At 36.6% G+C, this 14,048-nt stretch overlaps 3 protein-coding genes across 3 annotated transcripts; 2 read left to right on the forward strand and 1 right to left on the reverse strand.

The window, feature by feature from the left end:
- Positions 4,770 to 6,154, forward strand: LOC104781593 (RING-H2 finger protein ATL2-like). The gene has a single exon (XM_010506311.2). It carries the CDS (start codon positions 4,936 to 4,938, stop codon positions 5,863 to 5,865), a length of 930 nt encoding a protein of 309 aa, XP_010504613.1. The 5' UTR covers positions 4,770 to 4,935; the 3' UTR covers positions 5,866 to 6,154.
- On the reverse strand, positions 7,245 to 11,240 carry LOC104781604 (condensin-2 complex subunit H2). Its single transcript, XM_019246708.1, has 11 exons — positions 10,636 to 11,240; positions 10,425 to 10,524; positions 9,847 to 9,953; positions 9,618 to 9,760; positions 9,111 to 9,528; positions 8,835 to 9,007; positions 8,600 to 8,764; positions 8,422 to 8,520; positions 8,191 to 8,292; positions 7,938 to 8,093; positions 7,245 to 7,861 (listed from the first exon to the last, which is right to left on the reverse strand). Exons 1-11 carry the CDS (start codon positions 10,820 to 10,822, stop codon positions 7,478 to 7,480), a joined length of 2,034 nt encoding a protein of 677 aa, XP_019102253.1. The 5' UTR covers positions 10,823 to 11,240; the 3' UTR covers positions 7,245 to 7,477.
- LOC104781615 (protein SPT2 homolog) lies at positions 11,634 to 14,044 on the forward strand. Its single transcript, XM_010506333.1, has 2 exons — positions 11,634 to 13,138; positions 13,609 to 14,044. Exons 1-2 carry the CDS (start codon positions 11,867 to 11,869, stop codon positions 13,780 to 13,782), a joined length of 1,446 nt encoding a protein of 481 aa, XP_010504635.1. The 5' UTR covers positions 11,634 to 11,866; the 3' UTR covers positions 13,783 to 14,044.

The raw sequence follows: 14,048 nt of genomic DNA on the forward strand, positions 1-14,048 counted from the left end.
GTGAAAGAGCACTCGTTCGTTCGAGCTTTTCAATAAATGTTTTGGAGCTAATGTGTAAAAAGCAAAAAGCTAAGGTAAGAAAAAATTGTTAACAAATTTCCATTTTTCCTGTATGAAAAAGAACAATCTCTGTTGCTAGAACTTTTCTTAAAGAAACTATAACGTGGAAATCGAAATTGGGTTTAGTGTAGCGCACTGGCTTGTTCGTGCTTTATGACAAATGTTTGAAACGTATGGGTAACTAAAAGTAAAAAAAAACAATGAAAACTTGTGGATATATATACCACACATACATCCCCACCAGACTCATTCATTACAATACCTATTTTCTTATACTTTCAACAAAACAAAAATGGTTTTTTTACATCAAACTTTTAAGAAATGTCTTCACACAAGGTAGGACCGTACGGCGATGCTAGTAACATCGGGATGGAATTCGACGACGGTGTCTTTGACGGTGTCACCAAAGTGAGGGTGGGGACAAAAAACAACCAAGTGATGTACCTCGATATTGAGTACACCAAGGACGGAGGTGAACAGAGGATACCGCGGGGAAACAATGCACATCAGGTAGCAAATTTATTAGGAAAAAGAAGATGAATTTTTCTTTCGTATTCCGATTATCTTGATCTAAAATTCTATCACATTGTTAAAATCTTTACAAATAAATGATATACTATCTTGTTATCAACATTTATCCGATTGTCATCCGAAATAAAATAGATTATATATTACATTTTTTATTAAAAAAATCATAACAATAAAGGTTGAGATTTTGCTTTCATCACTTGTAAGAAAAAACTAGATCACATTGTTTAAAACTATTTCAGTAAAAGCTGGTATATTTTCATTACACTTCTCTGTTTTAAGAAATTTTCCCTACTTTCTTGTGATGTAGCTTGCAACGTTCAATGTCCACTGGCCATTCGAGTACATTACTACCGTTATTGGGAGCTACGATGGCCTTGGGGTTAGGGTCACCAGTGTTGCATTTAAAACATCCCATGGGAGAACGTCTCCGACATATGGTGTATGTCGCCCCACCAAAAATTAGCATCCCCTCATTGCCATTTAGGAGTTTATGGACCTCGTGGATATCTTGAATTCCAGATTATTCAAACTATGGAGATCAGTAAATTCTGTAAACCAGATAAATTGATTTGACACTATACTAAATCAGGAAAAAACTCGGACAAATCGGGTTATCAGCTCGCACGTGAATTAATTACAAAGGTTGAATATGGGCCGTCATGCACGGCCCTTAGGGTACAAGCTTGGAAACTTGAGGTCCCCCGAAGGTTTAACACTTTTTCTAGCAGATTGCTTCTCGTTCTCTCCCTGTGATGGAACGACTTGCTCATCGGAGTGTTCGGTGCGATACCCTATGTAAACGATGTGATTCGGAGGTGGAAACTATAAATCACGCACTATTTGAATGTTCCCATTCCTGTCGGATTTGGGACTTCTCTCCGGTTGACTTAAGTTCTGGGAGCTTTCCCTATAGTTCCATATACACGAACCTAGATTATCTTTTTTGGCGGGTGTCATTCCAGTCGGACTCTTCGAATATACGTCTCCGTTTACCATGGATTGTCTGGGTCAATTTGGAAGGATATGAATAAAAAAGTTTTTCAGGGCATTGAGGTGGAACCAATTGAGGTTATTAACCAGGCGGCCAATGACAAATTGTTATTAGAAGAGGCCAAATCCTTCACCAGGCCAATGACAAATTGTACGTTGTTCATGGAAGCTACAATGATGTTGTGGTAGAGTCACCAGCCTAACTTTCAAAACATAGGCATGCTGGTGATATCTTTTATAATTTAATTAATTTCATTATGATATTTATCTTTTAAGTTTTCTGTGAAAAAAGATTCAACTGTTGCTAACAATTTTCTGAATGAAGCTATAACTTGGAAGTCGAAATCGGGTTTAGTGTTGCACGCTATCTCGTTCGTGCTATGTAACTTTAGGATGTATATATATACCACACATATATCCTACCAAAAAATCTTTATTTTACATCAATCCTTTAACAAATGTTTTCATAGAAGGTTGGTACGGCGATGCTGGTAACAATCAGATTGGAATTCGACCACGGTGTCACCAAAGTGAGTGTGGGGACCTAGAAAATCAAGTGACGTATCTCAATACTGAGTACATCAAGGACGAAGCTAAAGAGAGTTTGATGCGGGAGAGTGTAACCAGGGCATTATTCTGATACCATTAAATGGAAGAAAATTTTTCAACTTAGAAAGCTTTATTTGTGGATAAAGAATCAAATATATGCCAAGAATTTCTGAGATGGATGTCAATGTTTATCATTCATGATCACAACTAATCAGAATCAATAATAGTTTTATATATATGCTTTGGTTTTTCTTGTATTTGGTAGTGGCTTATGAAATTTGTTACTCTACTTGCACTTCTTGTAAAATTTGGGTGTTTCGATCCACAATTATCAAAAGACTATCAAATCATTTTGGATTTATAAAAAAAACTGCATTGATGATCTTACAAAAAAGCAATGATTTTGTCTATTAAAATCGACGGTCTATTAAAATGTTTTGCCTATTAAAAACTGCAGCATTTGAAGTTAAATGGTTCGATTCGATGAGTACATGAAAGCTGTTCATGGAAGCTACGGGTACTAGTACTACGATATCGGTGGTAGAGTCACGAGCCTAACTTTCAAACATCCCATGCTGGTGATATTTTCTACTTTATAAATTTATTATAATATTTACTAAGTTTTGAACCCACGCGTATATTTGATATATTTTGATGAAAATTATATATGATCGATGACGGTAGTAAAATATTATCTTATAAAAAAAATTAAATTAGTATTAAGGAAAAAGTTAAATTTCAAATATACAATTTTTTAAAATATAAAAATCAGTTGTGTTATAAAATCAAATCTGATAAAAAAAATCATGAATTTAACTCGACATCCAGGCGAGGCGAATTAAACTGATGACCTCACATATCCTAAACCATTTCTTTGACCACCAGAAAAACAAAACAATTTTATCATCATGAATTTAACTCGTTTTCATATTTAATTGATCGTTACCACCTATGTTTTCGTGTTTTTTATTCGATGTTTTCTTATTCTTCATATTCTATTTTGTCATTTCTATTGTCAAATTTTGTGGTAATCATCATCATTACTTTTACCGTCTGGTTCTTCGCTATACTCTTTTTCTTCTTCATCCTCGTCAACTTCTTCACATTTTTCCACTAAAAAACCTTTTTTTAGACTACCACACAACTTGTTAATCCATCAAACTCCAAGAACAAAATCATTTCTTTTCTCATAAAAATAAAAAATAAGATAAAAAATAAAAAATTAATGAAAGAATATCAACTCATCTATAAAATCATACACAAAAATATGTTTTACAGCTCATAAGAAGTAAAAAGCACAAACGTAGATAAATAAGATAATTTATATTTTACATAAATACTTATAATATTTTTAAAGTTTTAGAAGGTTTCGAAATATTAATTTTGAACCTTTTAAAAAGTTTCAATATTTATAATATTTTAAACTTTTAAAATTTAACAATTATAATTTAAAAAGTTTTTAATTATTATAATTTTAAAATTTTAATATTTATAATATTAAAACTTTTAAAAAAATTTAAATGTTATAATATATTTTTTTGAAACTTTTTAAAGTTTTAATTTGATTAAATAAAAAACTGGATCAAATCGAATATACTTTTAAACTTGGACGCCTGATAAATCAAGTTTTCATGCTCATTCGTTATTGGAAACATATTAATCTTATTTATACTAGTTCTAAATCATTGTCTAAAAATTTTCTAGCTGATGTGGGATATTGTGCATAGTTCTTTTATTTCCATAAATTGAAAATTTTCCTTTTTCTAAAAATTTTGGAAATATAAAAAATGTTAACGAATGACATGTCAAATCTTGATAGTTTGTTTAAAATAATAATATAAAAAATTCTGGAAATTTTTAAAAAGTGAATTAGTGAAGTGTCTAATCCCTATTGGTGGTTTAAAATCCTAGGTGCATGTTTTTACGAGCTTATAGCTTCTACTTTTTATTTAGTATAGATTTTTTAATTTTTCTCTCAATAAGTTTTGAGTGACTTGTGATATATATATATATATATATATATATATATATATATGAATTACATGATATCATTGTTACTTTGTATTTAAATTATTACTGTAAGTAAAAAAAAATTAAAATATTGCCTGTAATGGAACAACAAAAGAGTGAAATACTCAAATATCAAAATGTTAACTAACACAATAACATAATAATTAAATTTATTGTCAATTCAAATTTTTTATTCTAGGTAAATAACATAAAATTTGCATTAATTTATAAAATTTTGAATCTAATAACTTTAGATTTACAAAGATTTCATACGATTTTTTACAAATTAAAAACTAATAATAATAAATTCTACATAATATTTTAAAATATTTAAATCATAAATCAATAACACCTTCTTCATATCTATGATTTTATTATAGTCGTAAAGTGGAATCCAATACACCCCTTATCTATGATAGATTGTTGTTCTTTTGTTTTTTTACATTTTTTTACATATTAAATTGAACCGAAACCGGTTTAATCCCAGTTTCGCTGTAATGGCCTTTTTAGAGGTAACTTAGGTAAGAGAGTAGAAAGGTCAAAAGAAATTACTGGTAAGAGTCAACGTTGGCGGCGTCTTGCAATTTCCCAATAATTAAGAGTGCACTTTCGCACGAAGCTCTCTTCTCTTGTCTCGTCAGTCGTCCCATTAACTAACTCAAATACCAAATCTTTCAATCACCTTCTTCTTCTTCTTCTTCTTCTTCTTCTTCTTCTTCCTTCACTAGTTGACTCTCTTCATCTCTCTCTCTCTCTCTCTGAATCATCTCTCACTCATCCACCACCCAAGAAACAATGAACACCAACGACCCGGATCCGCTTCCTTTAGGCAGACGCGGAGACGACTTCTCCGGTTCCAAAACGTACGCCATGAGCGGCAAAATCATGCTTAGCGCAATTGTCATCCTCTTCTTCGTCGTCATTTTAATGGTCTTCCTTCATCTCTACGCCCGTTGGTATCTCCTCCGTGCTCGTCGACGTCATCTCCGTCGTCGTAGCCGTAACCGCCGCGCTACTACTATGGTTTTCTTCACCGCTGATCCTTCAACCGCCGCTGCTTCTTCCGTCGCCGCTTCACGCGGACTCGATCCTAACGTCATTAAATCTCTCCCCGTTTTCACGTTTTCCGACGAGACTCATAGTAAAGATCCGATCGAATGCGCCGTTTGTTTGTCGGAGTTCGAAGAGAACGAAACGGGTCGGGTTTTGCCCAATTGCAAACACACGTTTCATGTTGATTGTATCGATATGTGGTTTCATTCTCATTCCACTTGTCCTCTTTGCCGCTCTCTCGTTGAGCCTCTCGCCGGAACTGAATTGACGGCGGTGACAACGACGGCGGAGGAGCAAGTTGTGATTGCGATTGATTCTGACCCGGTTTTGGTAACTGAACCGGGTTCTAGCTCCGGGTTGAGGTGCGAGCCAAGTGGATCTAGTTCTTCTACGACGTCGGCGGATAATTCCGGGAGAAAACCGGCGGCGATTACTGTTCCGAGGAGGAACTTCAACGAGTTAGAAGACGAGATGACTCGGAGAGACTCGCCAGCGAGTCAATCGTTTAGATCGCCGATGAGTCGGATGTTGTCTTTCACTAGGATGCTGAGTAGAGATAGAAGAAGCGCTTCGTCTCCTATTTCTGGAGCTCCGCCGGTATCTCCGTCGTTGAGCTGCCGGATACCGGTGACCGAGTCGGATATCGAGCGGGGTGTAGAGGAGACTCGTTGACTTGCCACGTGTTCGTGTGTGATTGGTTCTTGATTTCACCGTGAGTAGAAAGTTAAAAACGTTATTATTACGACAAACAAGTAATGTGATAAGTCAAACAGGCTTTTGTCTAGGTGTTGTAAGTTTCAGCGCAAGTGGAGACACGTGGCGTAATCTGAGCTTCCAGCAAATCAATATCCACCGTCTATTATAATGAGATTAGATAGATTTGTTTTGACGTTGTACAAAAAAAGTCTCAGCCGTCTCAACGTATTAATCAATTTACATTTATTATTATTATTCCCATCTCTTTAACACTCTCTTTTGTAATACTGCCACCAATTCAATTCAATGGTCATAACTTTATAAACTCATAATACAATTAGTTTTCAACGAGTAATTAACACTCTGAAGCAAGTTTATTAGTGCTCAACACGACTGTGACTTCCTAGTTTTGACTCCTTAATCATGTATCTAATTATTTCATTTCGTTACTACTATATTAATATCATTTTCAGTCTTGTCCATTCATTTGGGGTCTGTTTGATATTTTAAATATATTGATGAAATATGATGACTCTTGGTGTCTCTACGCGTCAGTGGATCAAGTCTTATGCCTCCTAACCACACCACAACGTGATGTTAAAATAAAGTATCTGTTGCAACTAATTCATGTTAACAACAAAGTGGAGTAACAAGTTAACAACTCGCACTATCTCGAAACTCCAATCATCAGTTTCTTTTAAATCAAGTTTTATATTAAAAAAAAAAAACATTTAACACAACATTGCTATTCGTGATTTTCTTTAAGATGTATGCGTGAACAAATTCAGTTTTTAATTAAGCCTAAAAACTATACATAAACTACTAACTATTAGTTAAAAGGTTTGGCAAAGCTACCATACAAGACGTAAATGAAGGGCAAATTAGGTACGTACATATGGTTATCCCAAACAAGTAGATGACAAAAAGATCAAGAGAGTACAACAATTTCGTGGAACTTTCCATTGTCAATTAGATGACGCAAAAGTCTTTTGTTGCTTTCGCTAAGATCCAAAAGTCCAAAAATAGTGTAGAAAAAGGAATTAACATGTAGATAGATAGACTCATTTGGAATGTTTCTTGCTTCTTATATACTTTTTTTTTTGTATATGCAACGTCTTATGTTTCTTCTCAAGTTGTACTACTATATCCTTCTTTTACAAAAGATATATTTACCAGCTGTAAATTATTTTTCATAAGTGACAAAATGTGATGAAATTAACTAACGTAAATACCAACAAGTGAACGGCTGAGACTTTATCAAAATGTGATGAAAATTAACTAAATGTGATGAAATTAACTAACGTAAATACTGAAACTGATAATTAAATGCAATTAGGTTTACATGACTCGGTGGATAATTTTACTTGTTCTCACGGTTATGTTATCTTGAAAAAAATCATTCTTATGAACAAATCTTTAACATCCGAATTTATCAAAATTTCCACAAGCGCTCTCTGTCGCTCTAATATGTTAAAAGACAGTGGAGTTTTCATAGTGATACATATGCTACTTCTGGCAATGCCTTCATTATAACTTACACAAACGAACAGTTACAGAGTTAAATCCCATACCTAACTACACAATCTAATTATTTCCCCAAAGACTTTTCCACTGAAGAAACTTCAGTTACCTCAGCTGCTACATCTTCAGATCGACCCTTCCGTCTCTTCTTACTGTTTGGTGTGCATCTCGTGCCGACGGTGTTGATCTTTGAGATCTTTAGCGAGACTTTCCGTGTCGTCTGGCTTGAGACAGAACATGTGTTTTGCTTCTTTGGTGGTGGTGACTCGTGAGATTTGCCTTTGCTTATTGGAGACTTAGCTCGTTTCCGGGGTAAATTCATTGCTCTTTTCCCATTCTCTCTGTTATGATTCTTGAGCAACCGAACACTGAAAGGTTTAACTGCTGTATAACACATTGGTTCGTTTGTGGAGTTCCCAGGTTTTTCCAGATCAACGTCTCCATTGTTCACCTGTGCAAAAACCATACTTCAAATGTTGAATTCTTGTTTGGTCAACAGACATAATTGGTATCCCCCCGTGACTTACCAACTGGAGAAGCGCAGAGAAAGCCCGAGCTACGTTGTGCTTTTCTTGACCTTTCATGAGATCGGTAAACGTCTCCACGTTTCCACTCTCTTCAACAGTCAGTTTGTTAATAATCCTTTCTCCATATTCTTGAATGTCAAACGGAGGGTGTAGCTCCTGATTCATAGAAAAACAACAACCAGAGGATATAGAAAATGCATTAGATATTTGACTTCAAGTGAATGGTCACAGAAACTAGGATAACGAAAATTACTTGTTCTTCTAGGTTTTGCTCAATTTTGTGTTTCCACGTTGAAACCCGAGCAGCCAGATCCGTTTGCTTCTCACTTTTAGCTATGTTAGCAAGAAGAGCATCCTACAACAAAAAAAAGACGAACATTTGAGCTTCCATAAGAAAACAGAGCTAAAACCTAACTCGGTCTACTCAAAGCTGACAAATGTAGATGAAAATTGTACATGTATAAAATCAAACCAATGTAGTTACCAGGTGTGAGCGGCAAAGATCTTCCAAGCTTTCTTGACAATTTGATTTGTCGTTTCCAAATCCATCGTAGTTGTGAAACTCAGCAGCTCCACCATCATTCTGCATTTTTAAGTTCAAATGAGCGGATACGCATTCCATATATTTCGACCAAAATAGATCAATGAGTGAAACTACTGACCGTATTGAGAACATCTTCATCCATGAACGGATGTTCTGGATCATCACCATCATGATCCCCAAAATCATGGAAGTCGCCATTATTGGCTTCATCATGGTTATCCTGATCGTTATTGCCGTTAGCACCACACGGATGGTTTCCTCCATTTACAAGCATCTCTCGAAACTGACATCAAAACTATCAGTTTCTTTGTGTTGCATTACAATATTATATGAAAGGTATAGAGAACACAGACCTTCTCGTAATAGGGGATGTCTTGTGATTCTTGCTCGTCTTTCCTAGCAGAACCTTGCATCTTCCAAATTCCAATAAGCTCTGAACTGATGGGACCATTGGGTCTAGCGAGAGGAAACATGGAAGTCATATGGTCTTTGGTAAGGTTCCATTCAATCTTTTTGAACTTTTTTACTGCTCAAGAAATAAGTAGAGCATGAACTACAGAAATAAGACGCAGATCGAAAGATATAGCTTCAGATATTAATCAAAACAAAAGCATAAGCCATTTCCCAACCTTTTTTGAAAGGCTTCACTTTCAGCTTCCCTGGTTCATAGGGATTCAATGGCTTCCATGGATCATCTTCATCAGCATCTGTATCACTTAAATCCATGGTTCCTCCATATTCATTATCCATGTCAAAACCATGATCATTGTCTTCAAAAACAGGAGGCTGAGACTCTTGCTCACAATCTTGAACATTGGGACCATTCCCACATATTGGGGACAAGTTGACATTAGTGCCTTGATTCTTGCCAACAGATGACTTACGGGCACTTCCTCCAGAACGTCCTATAGATTTACGTACTGAGCTGCCTCTGTGAGCACTGTTCTTTCCTTTACCAGCATAGGTATCACCTAAAAATTCATTCACCGCTACAGCATCACATGGGTCTAATATAATAAAATCCCGGTAGAGATGTGTAGTTGCCAACTGCAAGACATGAAAGTTAAAAGAGAGTTTAAGCACCAAACTCTTCTGTTGTTTTTCGATGCTCTAAGAGATGGAAGAACAAGCTATACCAGATAGGATTCCAATTCTCCTCCGTCACCACTAGTATCCAAACAGTCACCTTCAACAACAACTAGATTCGCCGGAGGCTTGACAAAGTGATTTGGACAGGCATCTCCCACAACCGAGCTGTCCAAGCTATTCTTTGGGTCCACTATTTTATCAACCATATCGGGATTAGAAATCTGCACTCTTTGAGTGGTAGATGGATAAAAATTATAAATTTAAGAACTTGTTTACCTGGGATGTCATCTACGTTCCAGAAGAGATCATTTTCTTCTTCATCAACCTGACGCGAGGAGCTTGCCCCAGCCTCATTTGATGTATCTTTCGACTGTTCTTGCTCTCTGTTTAAAACAACAAAAACAGTTGACTAATCAGAGAACTTTTTTAATATATATCTTTTGCAATTCTGTAACAAACCGCCTATGTTTGATTGAGATAACATGGTCACAACGATTAGCTTTCTATAGAGTACATAGTTTCTTCATGAATTGCATGACGAAAAGAATGTAAATTTCCACTCAGATACAAAGAAAACATGAATCTCATCAAGTCACAGCTTAGACACAGCACCTTTATAGAAAATAATTCCTTTTCTAGGTGCAACCCATGGAATAAATTCAATTACATCTGTGAACACAAAACAAAACCCATACACATAGAGAAAGATGAAATCGAAGTTAGCCCCTAAACCCAGAGATGCTTGGAGTATCTAACACAGGTACTAATTTTTTTTATCCTATTCGATTATCATTGGACATTAACTTGGCACAAAACAGGAAATTCGAAAAGAAGAAAAAAAAAAAAGGACAAACCTTTGCTTCGATAGAAACTCCAACGTACGCAGAACCAAATTATACAAGTATTCAACTTTCTTGCTGTAAACCTGAACCGAACCCTGAAGAAGCAAAGCAGCTACAGGAACACAAAAATGGAAACCCCAAATCTCAATTACCCTAAAATAAGGGAATAACTTGAAATCAAACTGAGAAAAATTCTGCAAAAATCGAAGCAAAATCCACAAACCTTCAGCGAAATTCACAGGAATCTGCCCATCTTCTTCATTTCCAGTGATTTCTCCGGTACAGATTTTGAGAAGGTACTCTTCTAGCTTCTCCGACAAATCAACTTCCCAATTAGCTACCAAATCTCTCTCCGGCTGTACCGTGTGAATCCTCTCGCCAAGGACTCCACCACCGCCGTGGCTTGTCATTCTATGTTAAGACGCACGGAAACTAAACTTCTGTATGGAGAGATTGGATAATTCATACCCTTAATACCAAAACCCCCAAAAAAACCCTAAAAATTGTGAATTGGGAGGATTCCAGCTAAAAATCGAAAATTTCCAAAGAAATCTCTGATTTTTCAAGTGAAATTTGAGAAATTTTGCTGAGAAACGAAGAGAATGTACGATCTAAGACGAGACAAAATTCAAGTAATTAGTGAAGAAGATAGAAGGAACTGTGAGAAGAGAGCGAGATTGGGGAAAGAGAGAGAGAGATACGAAATATTTTGTCTTCTCTAGATTTTCCCGCTCCTCATCAATTTGCAAACAGTATTACTTTTGAGCCTATGGGCTTTCTTTTAAAGCCCAATAAAACCCCACTTGTGTTACTTCGGTCGGAAGCGGAAGTATTCTGATGATGATGAAACCATTGGCTGCATAAACACTGTTAGCAAGAGGAGGAGCAATTTCAAAATCATGTAATTTAAGAGAGTCGTATACAAACCTTTACTGTGGGTGATATGAGTATTTTTGCCATCTTCATAGTCTTATGTGATATATACTAAACTGATCGAATTTTAATTAAATCTGAGATATTGGGAACTTATGATGAGCAATTGATTGAAGGCAAATAAACCATTTCTGCATATATCTTCAAAGCAAGATATTTCTATTTAGAGAAACCTCAAGCTTTAAAAGGTGAAAAGTAGACATAGAACAAAAAATTTCGGATAAGTTAAACATCTTAATCAAACATGGGGGTGAATTAAATTAAACTTTAAAATAAGAGGGACCTTTCCGTAAAGTTTTATTTTATTCTCCTCCTTCGTTGGCTCTTGGAGTCTGAACATCAACATCAGAGAGATCTCTAGATTGCTGGTGGTGGATTCGAAAAATCTCTCACGGTCGGTTCTTGACAACGGATCAAGCTCTCTAATCATCTCCCCCAAATCTGCGTTATCATCTGATCCATCGAGTATTTCTCTTTTTTTTTATCCTTAATTTTACTTTTTTCGTAAATCTGAAGAAATCATGAATTCGAACTTCGGGAAGAGATCGTCCGGATCAACCAATAGCTTCGATTTCGATCTGGGACTCGGATCGAGCCAAGGTAGACCTCTGAATGGCCAGAAAAGCCAAACGTCTTCTTATTCAAGCTCAAATTCGCAGCCGAGACCTGCGTGGCAGCCTGGTAAGCCTTCGTGGACGCATCAGCCCGCGCCGAAGCAGACTACGATCCGATCCGAGATCGGTAGTGGACCGACTTCGATGGTTGGTGATATTCACGGTAAGACGTGGGGTTCAGCTTCGGGATCGGGTTCAGGTTCGGGTATTGGGATTGTGAACAAGGATCCTAGTTTGTTTGGAGATCTGGTTGGTTCCGCGATTGGTCAAGGTAAATCTAATAGAAACGTGCCGTTGAAGAATGCACCGCCTGTTTCGAATAAGAGTCCTTACTCTATGGGGAATTTGGCTGATTCGTTGCCCAAATCGGGTAATTCTATGAAAACTGGTGGTGGTTTGGGTTATAATAGTAGTAATCCGAGTGGTTTTTCAGGTGGTTACACGAGCTCCGTTGGTGTTAAGACGACTCCAAATCTTGGAGGTCCTTCAATGAAAAATATGTCTGGTGGGAATATGAGTGGGTCTGGTATTTCTTTGAATAGTGATCCCTTTGGTTCTTTGCTTGGTTTTGGATCAAAGTCATCAGGAAAGGTTAACAACAATGCACAGAGTTCATTCCAATCCGGAGCATCGAAGCCGAACCCGAATGGTAGCGGTTTCGCGGGGTCGACCACTCAAAACAACGACTTTGGTGATTTCCAGAATGCTGCGAAATCAAACTCGTTCTCATCAGGCGGGTTTACGAGTGGCTTTAATGCTTCAAACGTTGATTTTGGTGTGCAATCAAGTGGTCCTCAGTCTTCGAGTGTGAACGATGATGATCCATTAGGAATGTTTACTAGTTCCAATTCCTCAGCTGCAGCAGCGGCTACACCACAAACTGAAGATTGGGGATTTGAAAGTTTTGACGGTGGGGCTGATTCTGGCGGCGGTTCTACCACTGAGCTTGATGGGTTGCCGCCACCTCCACCGGGTGTATCTGCTACATCAGCTAAGAGCAAGGGTATTGATAACCAGAGACAAGGTCAGTATGCTGATGCCATAAAGTGGCTCTCTTGGGCTGTGATTCTTATGGATAAAGCTGGAGATGAAGCTGGATCAGCAGAGGTTCTTTCAACAAGGGCTTCGTGTTACAAAGAAGTTGGAGAGTATAAGAAGGCTGTAGCCGACTGCACAAAGGTATGTTAAGAAAGGCACATTTTTCTTTGGATCCATCATGGTTCATATGATTCTTATCTCAGACCCTTAGTTTCATCCATATACGAATACTCTAGTTGTATGAGTTAGTTATTGAGTTGTAGATGTGTTGGAATTAGCTAGGGGGTTAACTGTTAAGGACTCTTGATGTAATTAATACTGATAAGAGTTATTAGATATAGGAAACCCAATATGAGATTTAGGTTCATATGAAATCTTAATATAGGTTACGAGTTAGAAATACTGTGCAGGTATAGAAGTTTTAGAGTCTTGCTTTGTAGACCTGAACAATTCATCATAGCTAGTTGATTGGTTGTTATGCTCCATTGATGGTTTTGTTGGAGACTGAGATCAAAACCAACATCTGGAAAACTTGTTCTAGAAATATTTTAGTTCTTAATCTGATCTTCAGAGATTTTTTGTTTTTCTTCACTTTGAAAACGTGATTGCAGGTAATTGATCACGACAAGAAGAATGTGACCATTCTGGTTCAACGAGCACTTTTATACGAGAGCATGGAGAAATACAAACTCGGAGCTGAAGACCTAAGGATGGTTCTAAAGATCGATCCTGGGAATAGAATCGCTAGAAGCACAGTTCACCGCCTAGCCAAAATGGCTGAATGATCCTCCATATATAACTATATATACTTTTCAAAGAAAAACAAAAAAAATCCCTTGAAATCTCTATAATCCTTCTTCTCATTGCTCAATACGGTTTCGTCTCTCATCCATGGACCACGCGTGCGTGTATTTTTTTTTTTTTTTGGGAGATTTATTGGTTCGTCTATATGGCTCATAAATGTATTTTTTTGGAACAGTGCATTATATGTTGTTGATTTTCTTCTCAAGTTTATCATAAAATGGTTGGACATCAATGTTTCATGAACATC

The sequence above is a fragment of the Camelina sativa genome, chromosome 1 (genome assembly GCF_000633955.1).
Source record: "Camelina sativa cultivar DH55 chromosome 1, Cs, whole genome shotgun sequence".
NCBI lineage: Eukaryota > Viridiplantae > Streptophyta > Magnoliopsida > Brassicales > Brassicaceae > Camelina > Camelina sativa.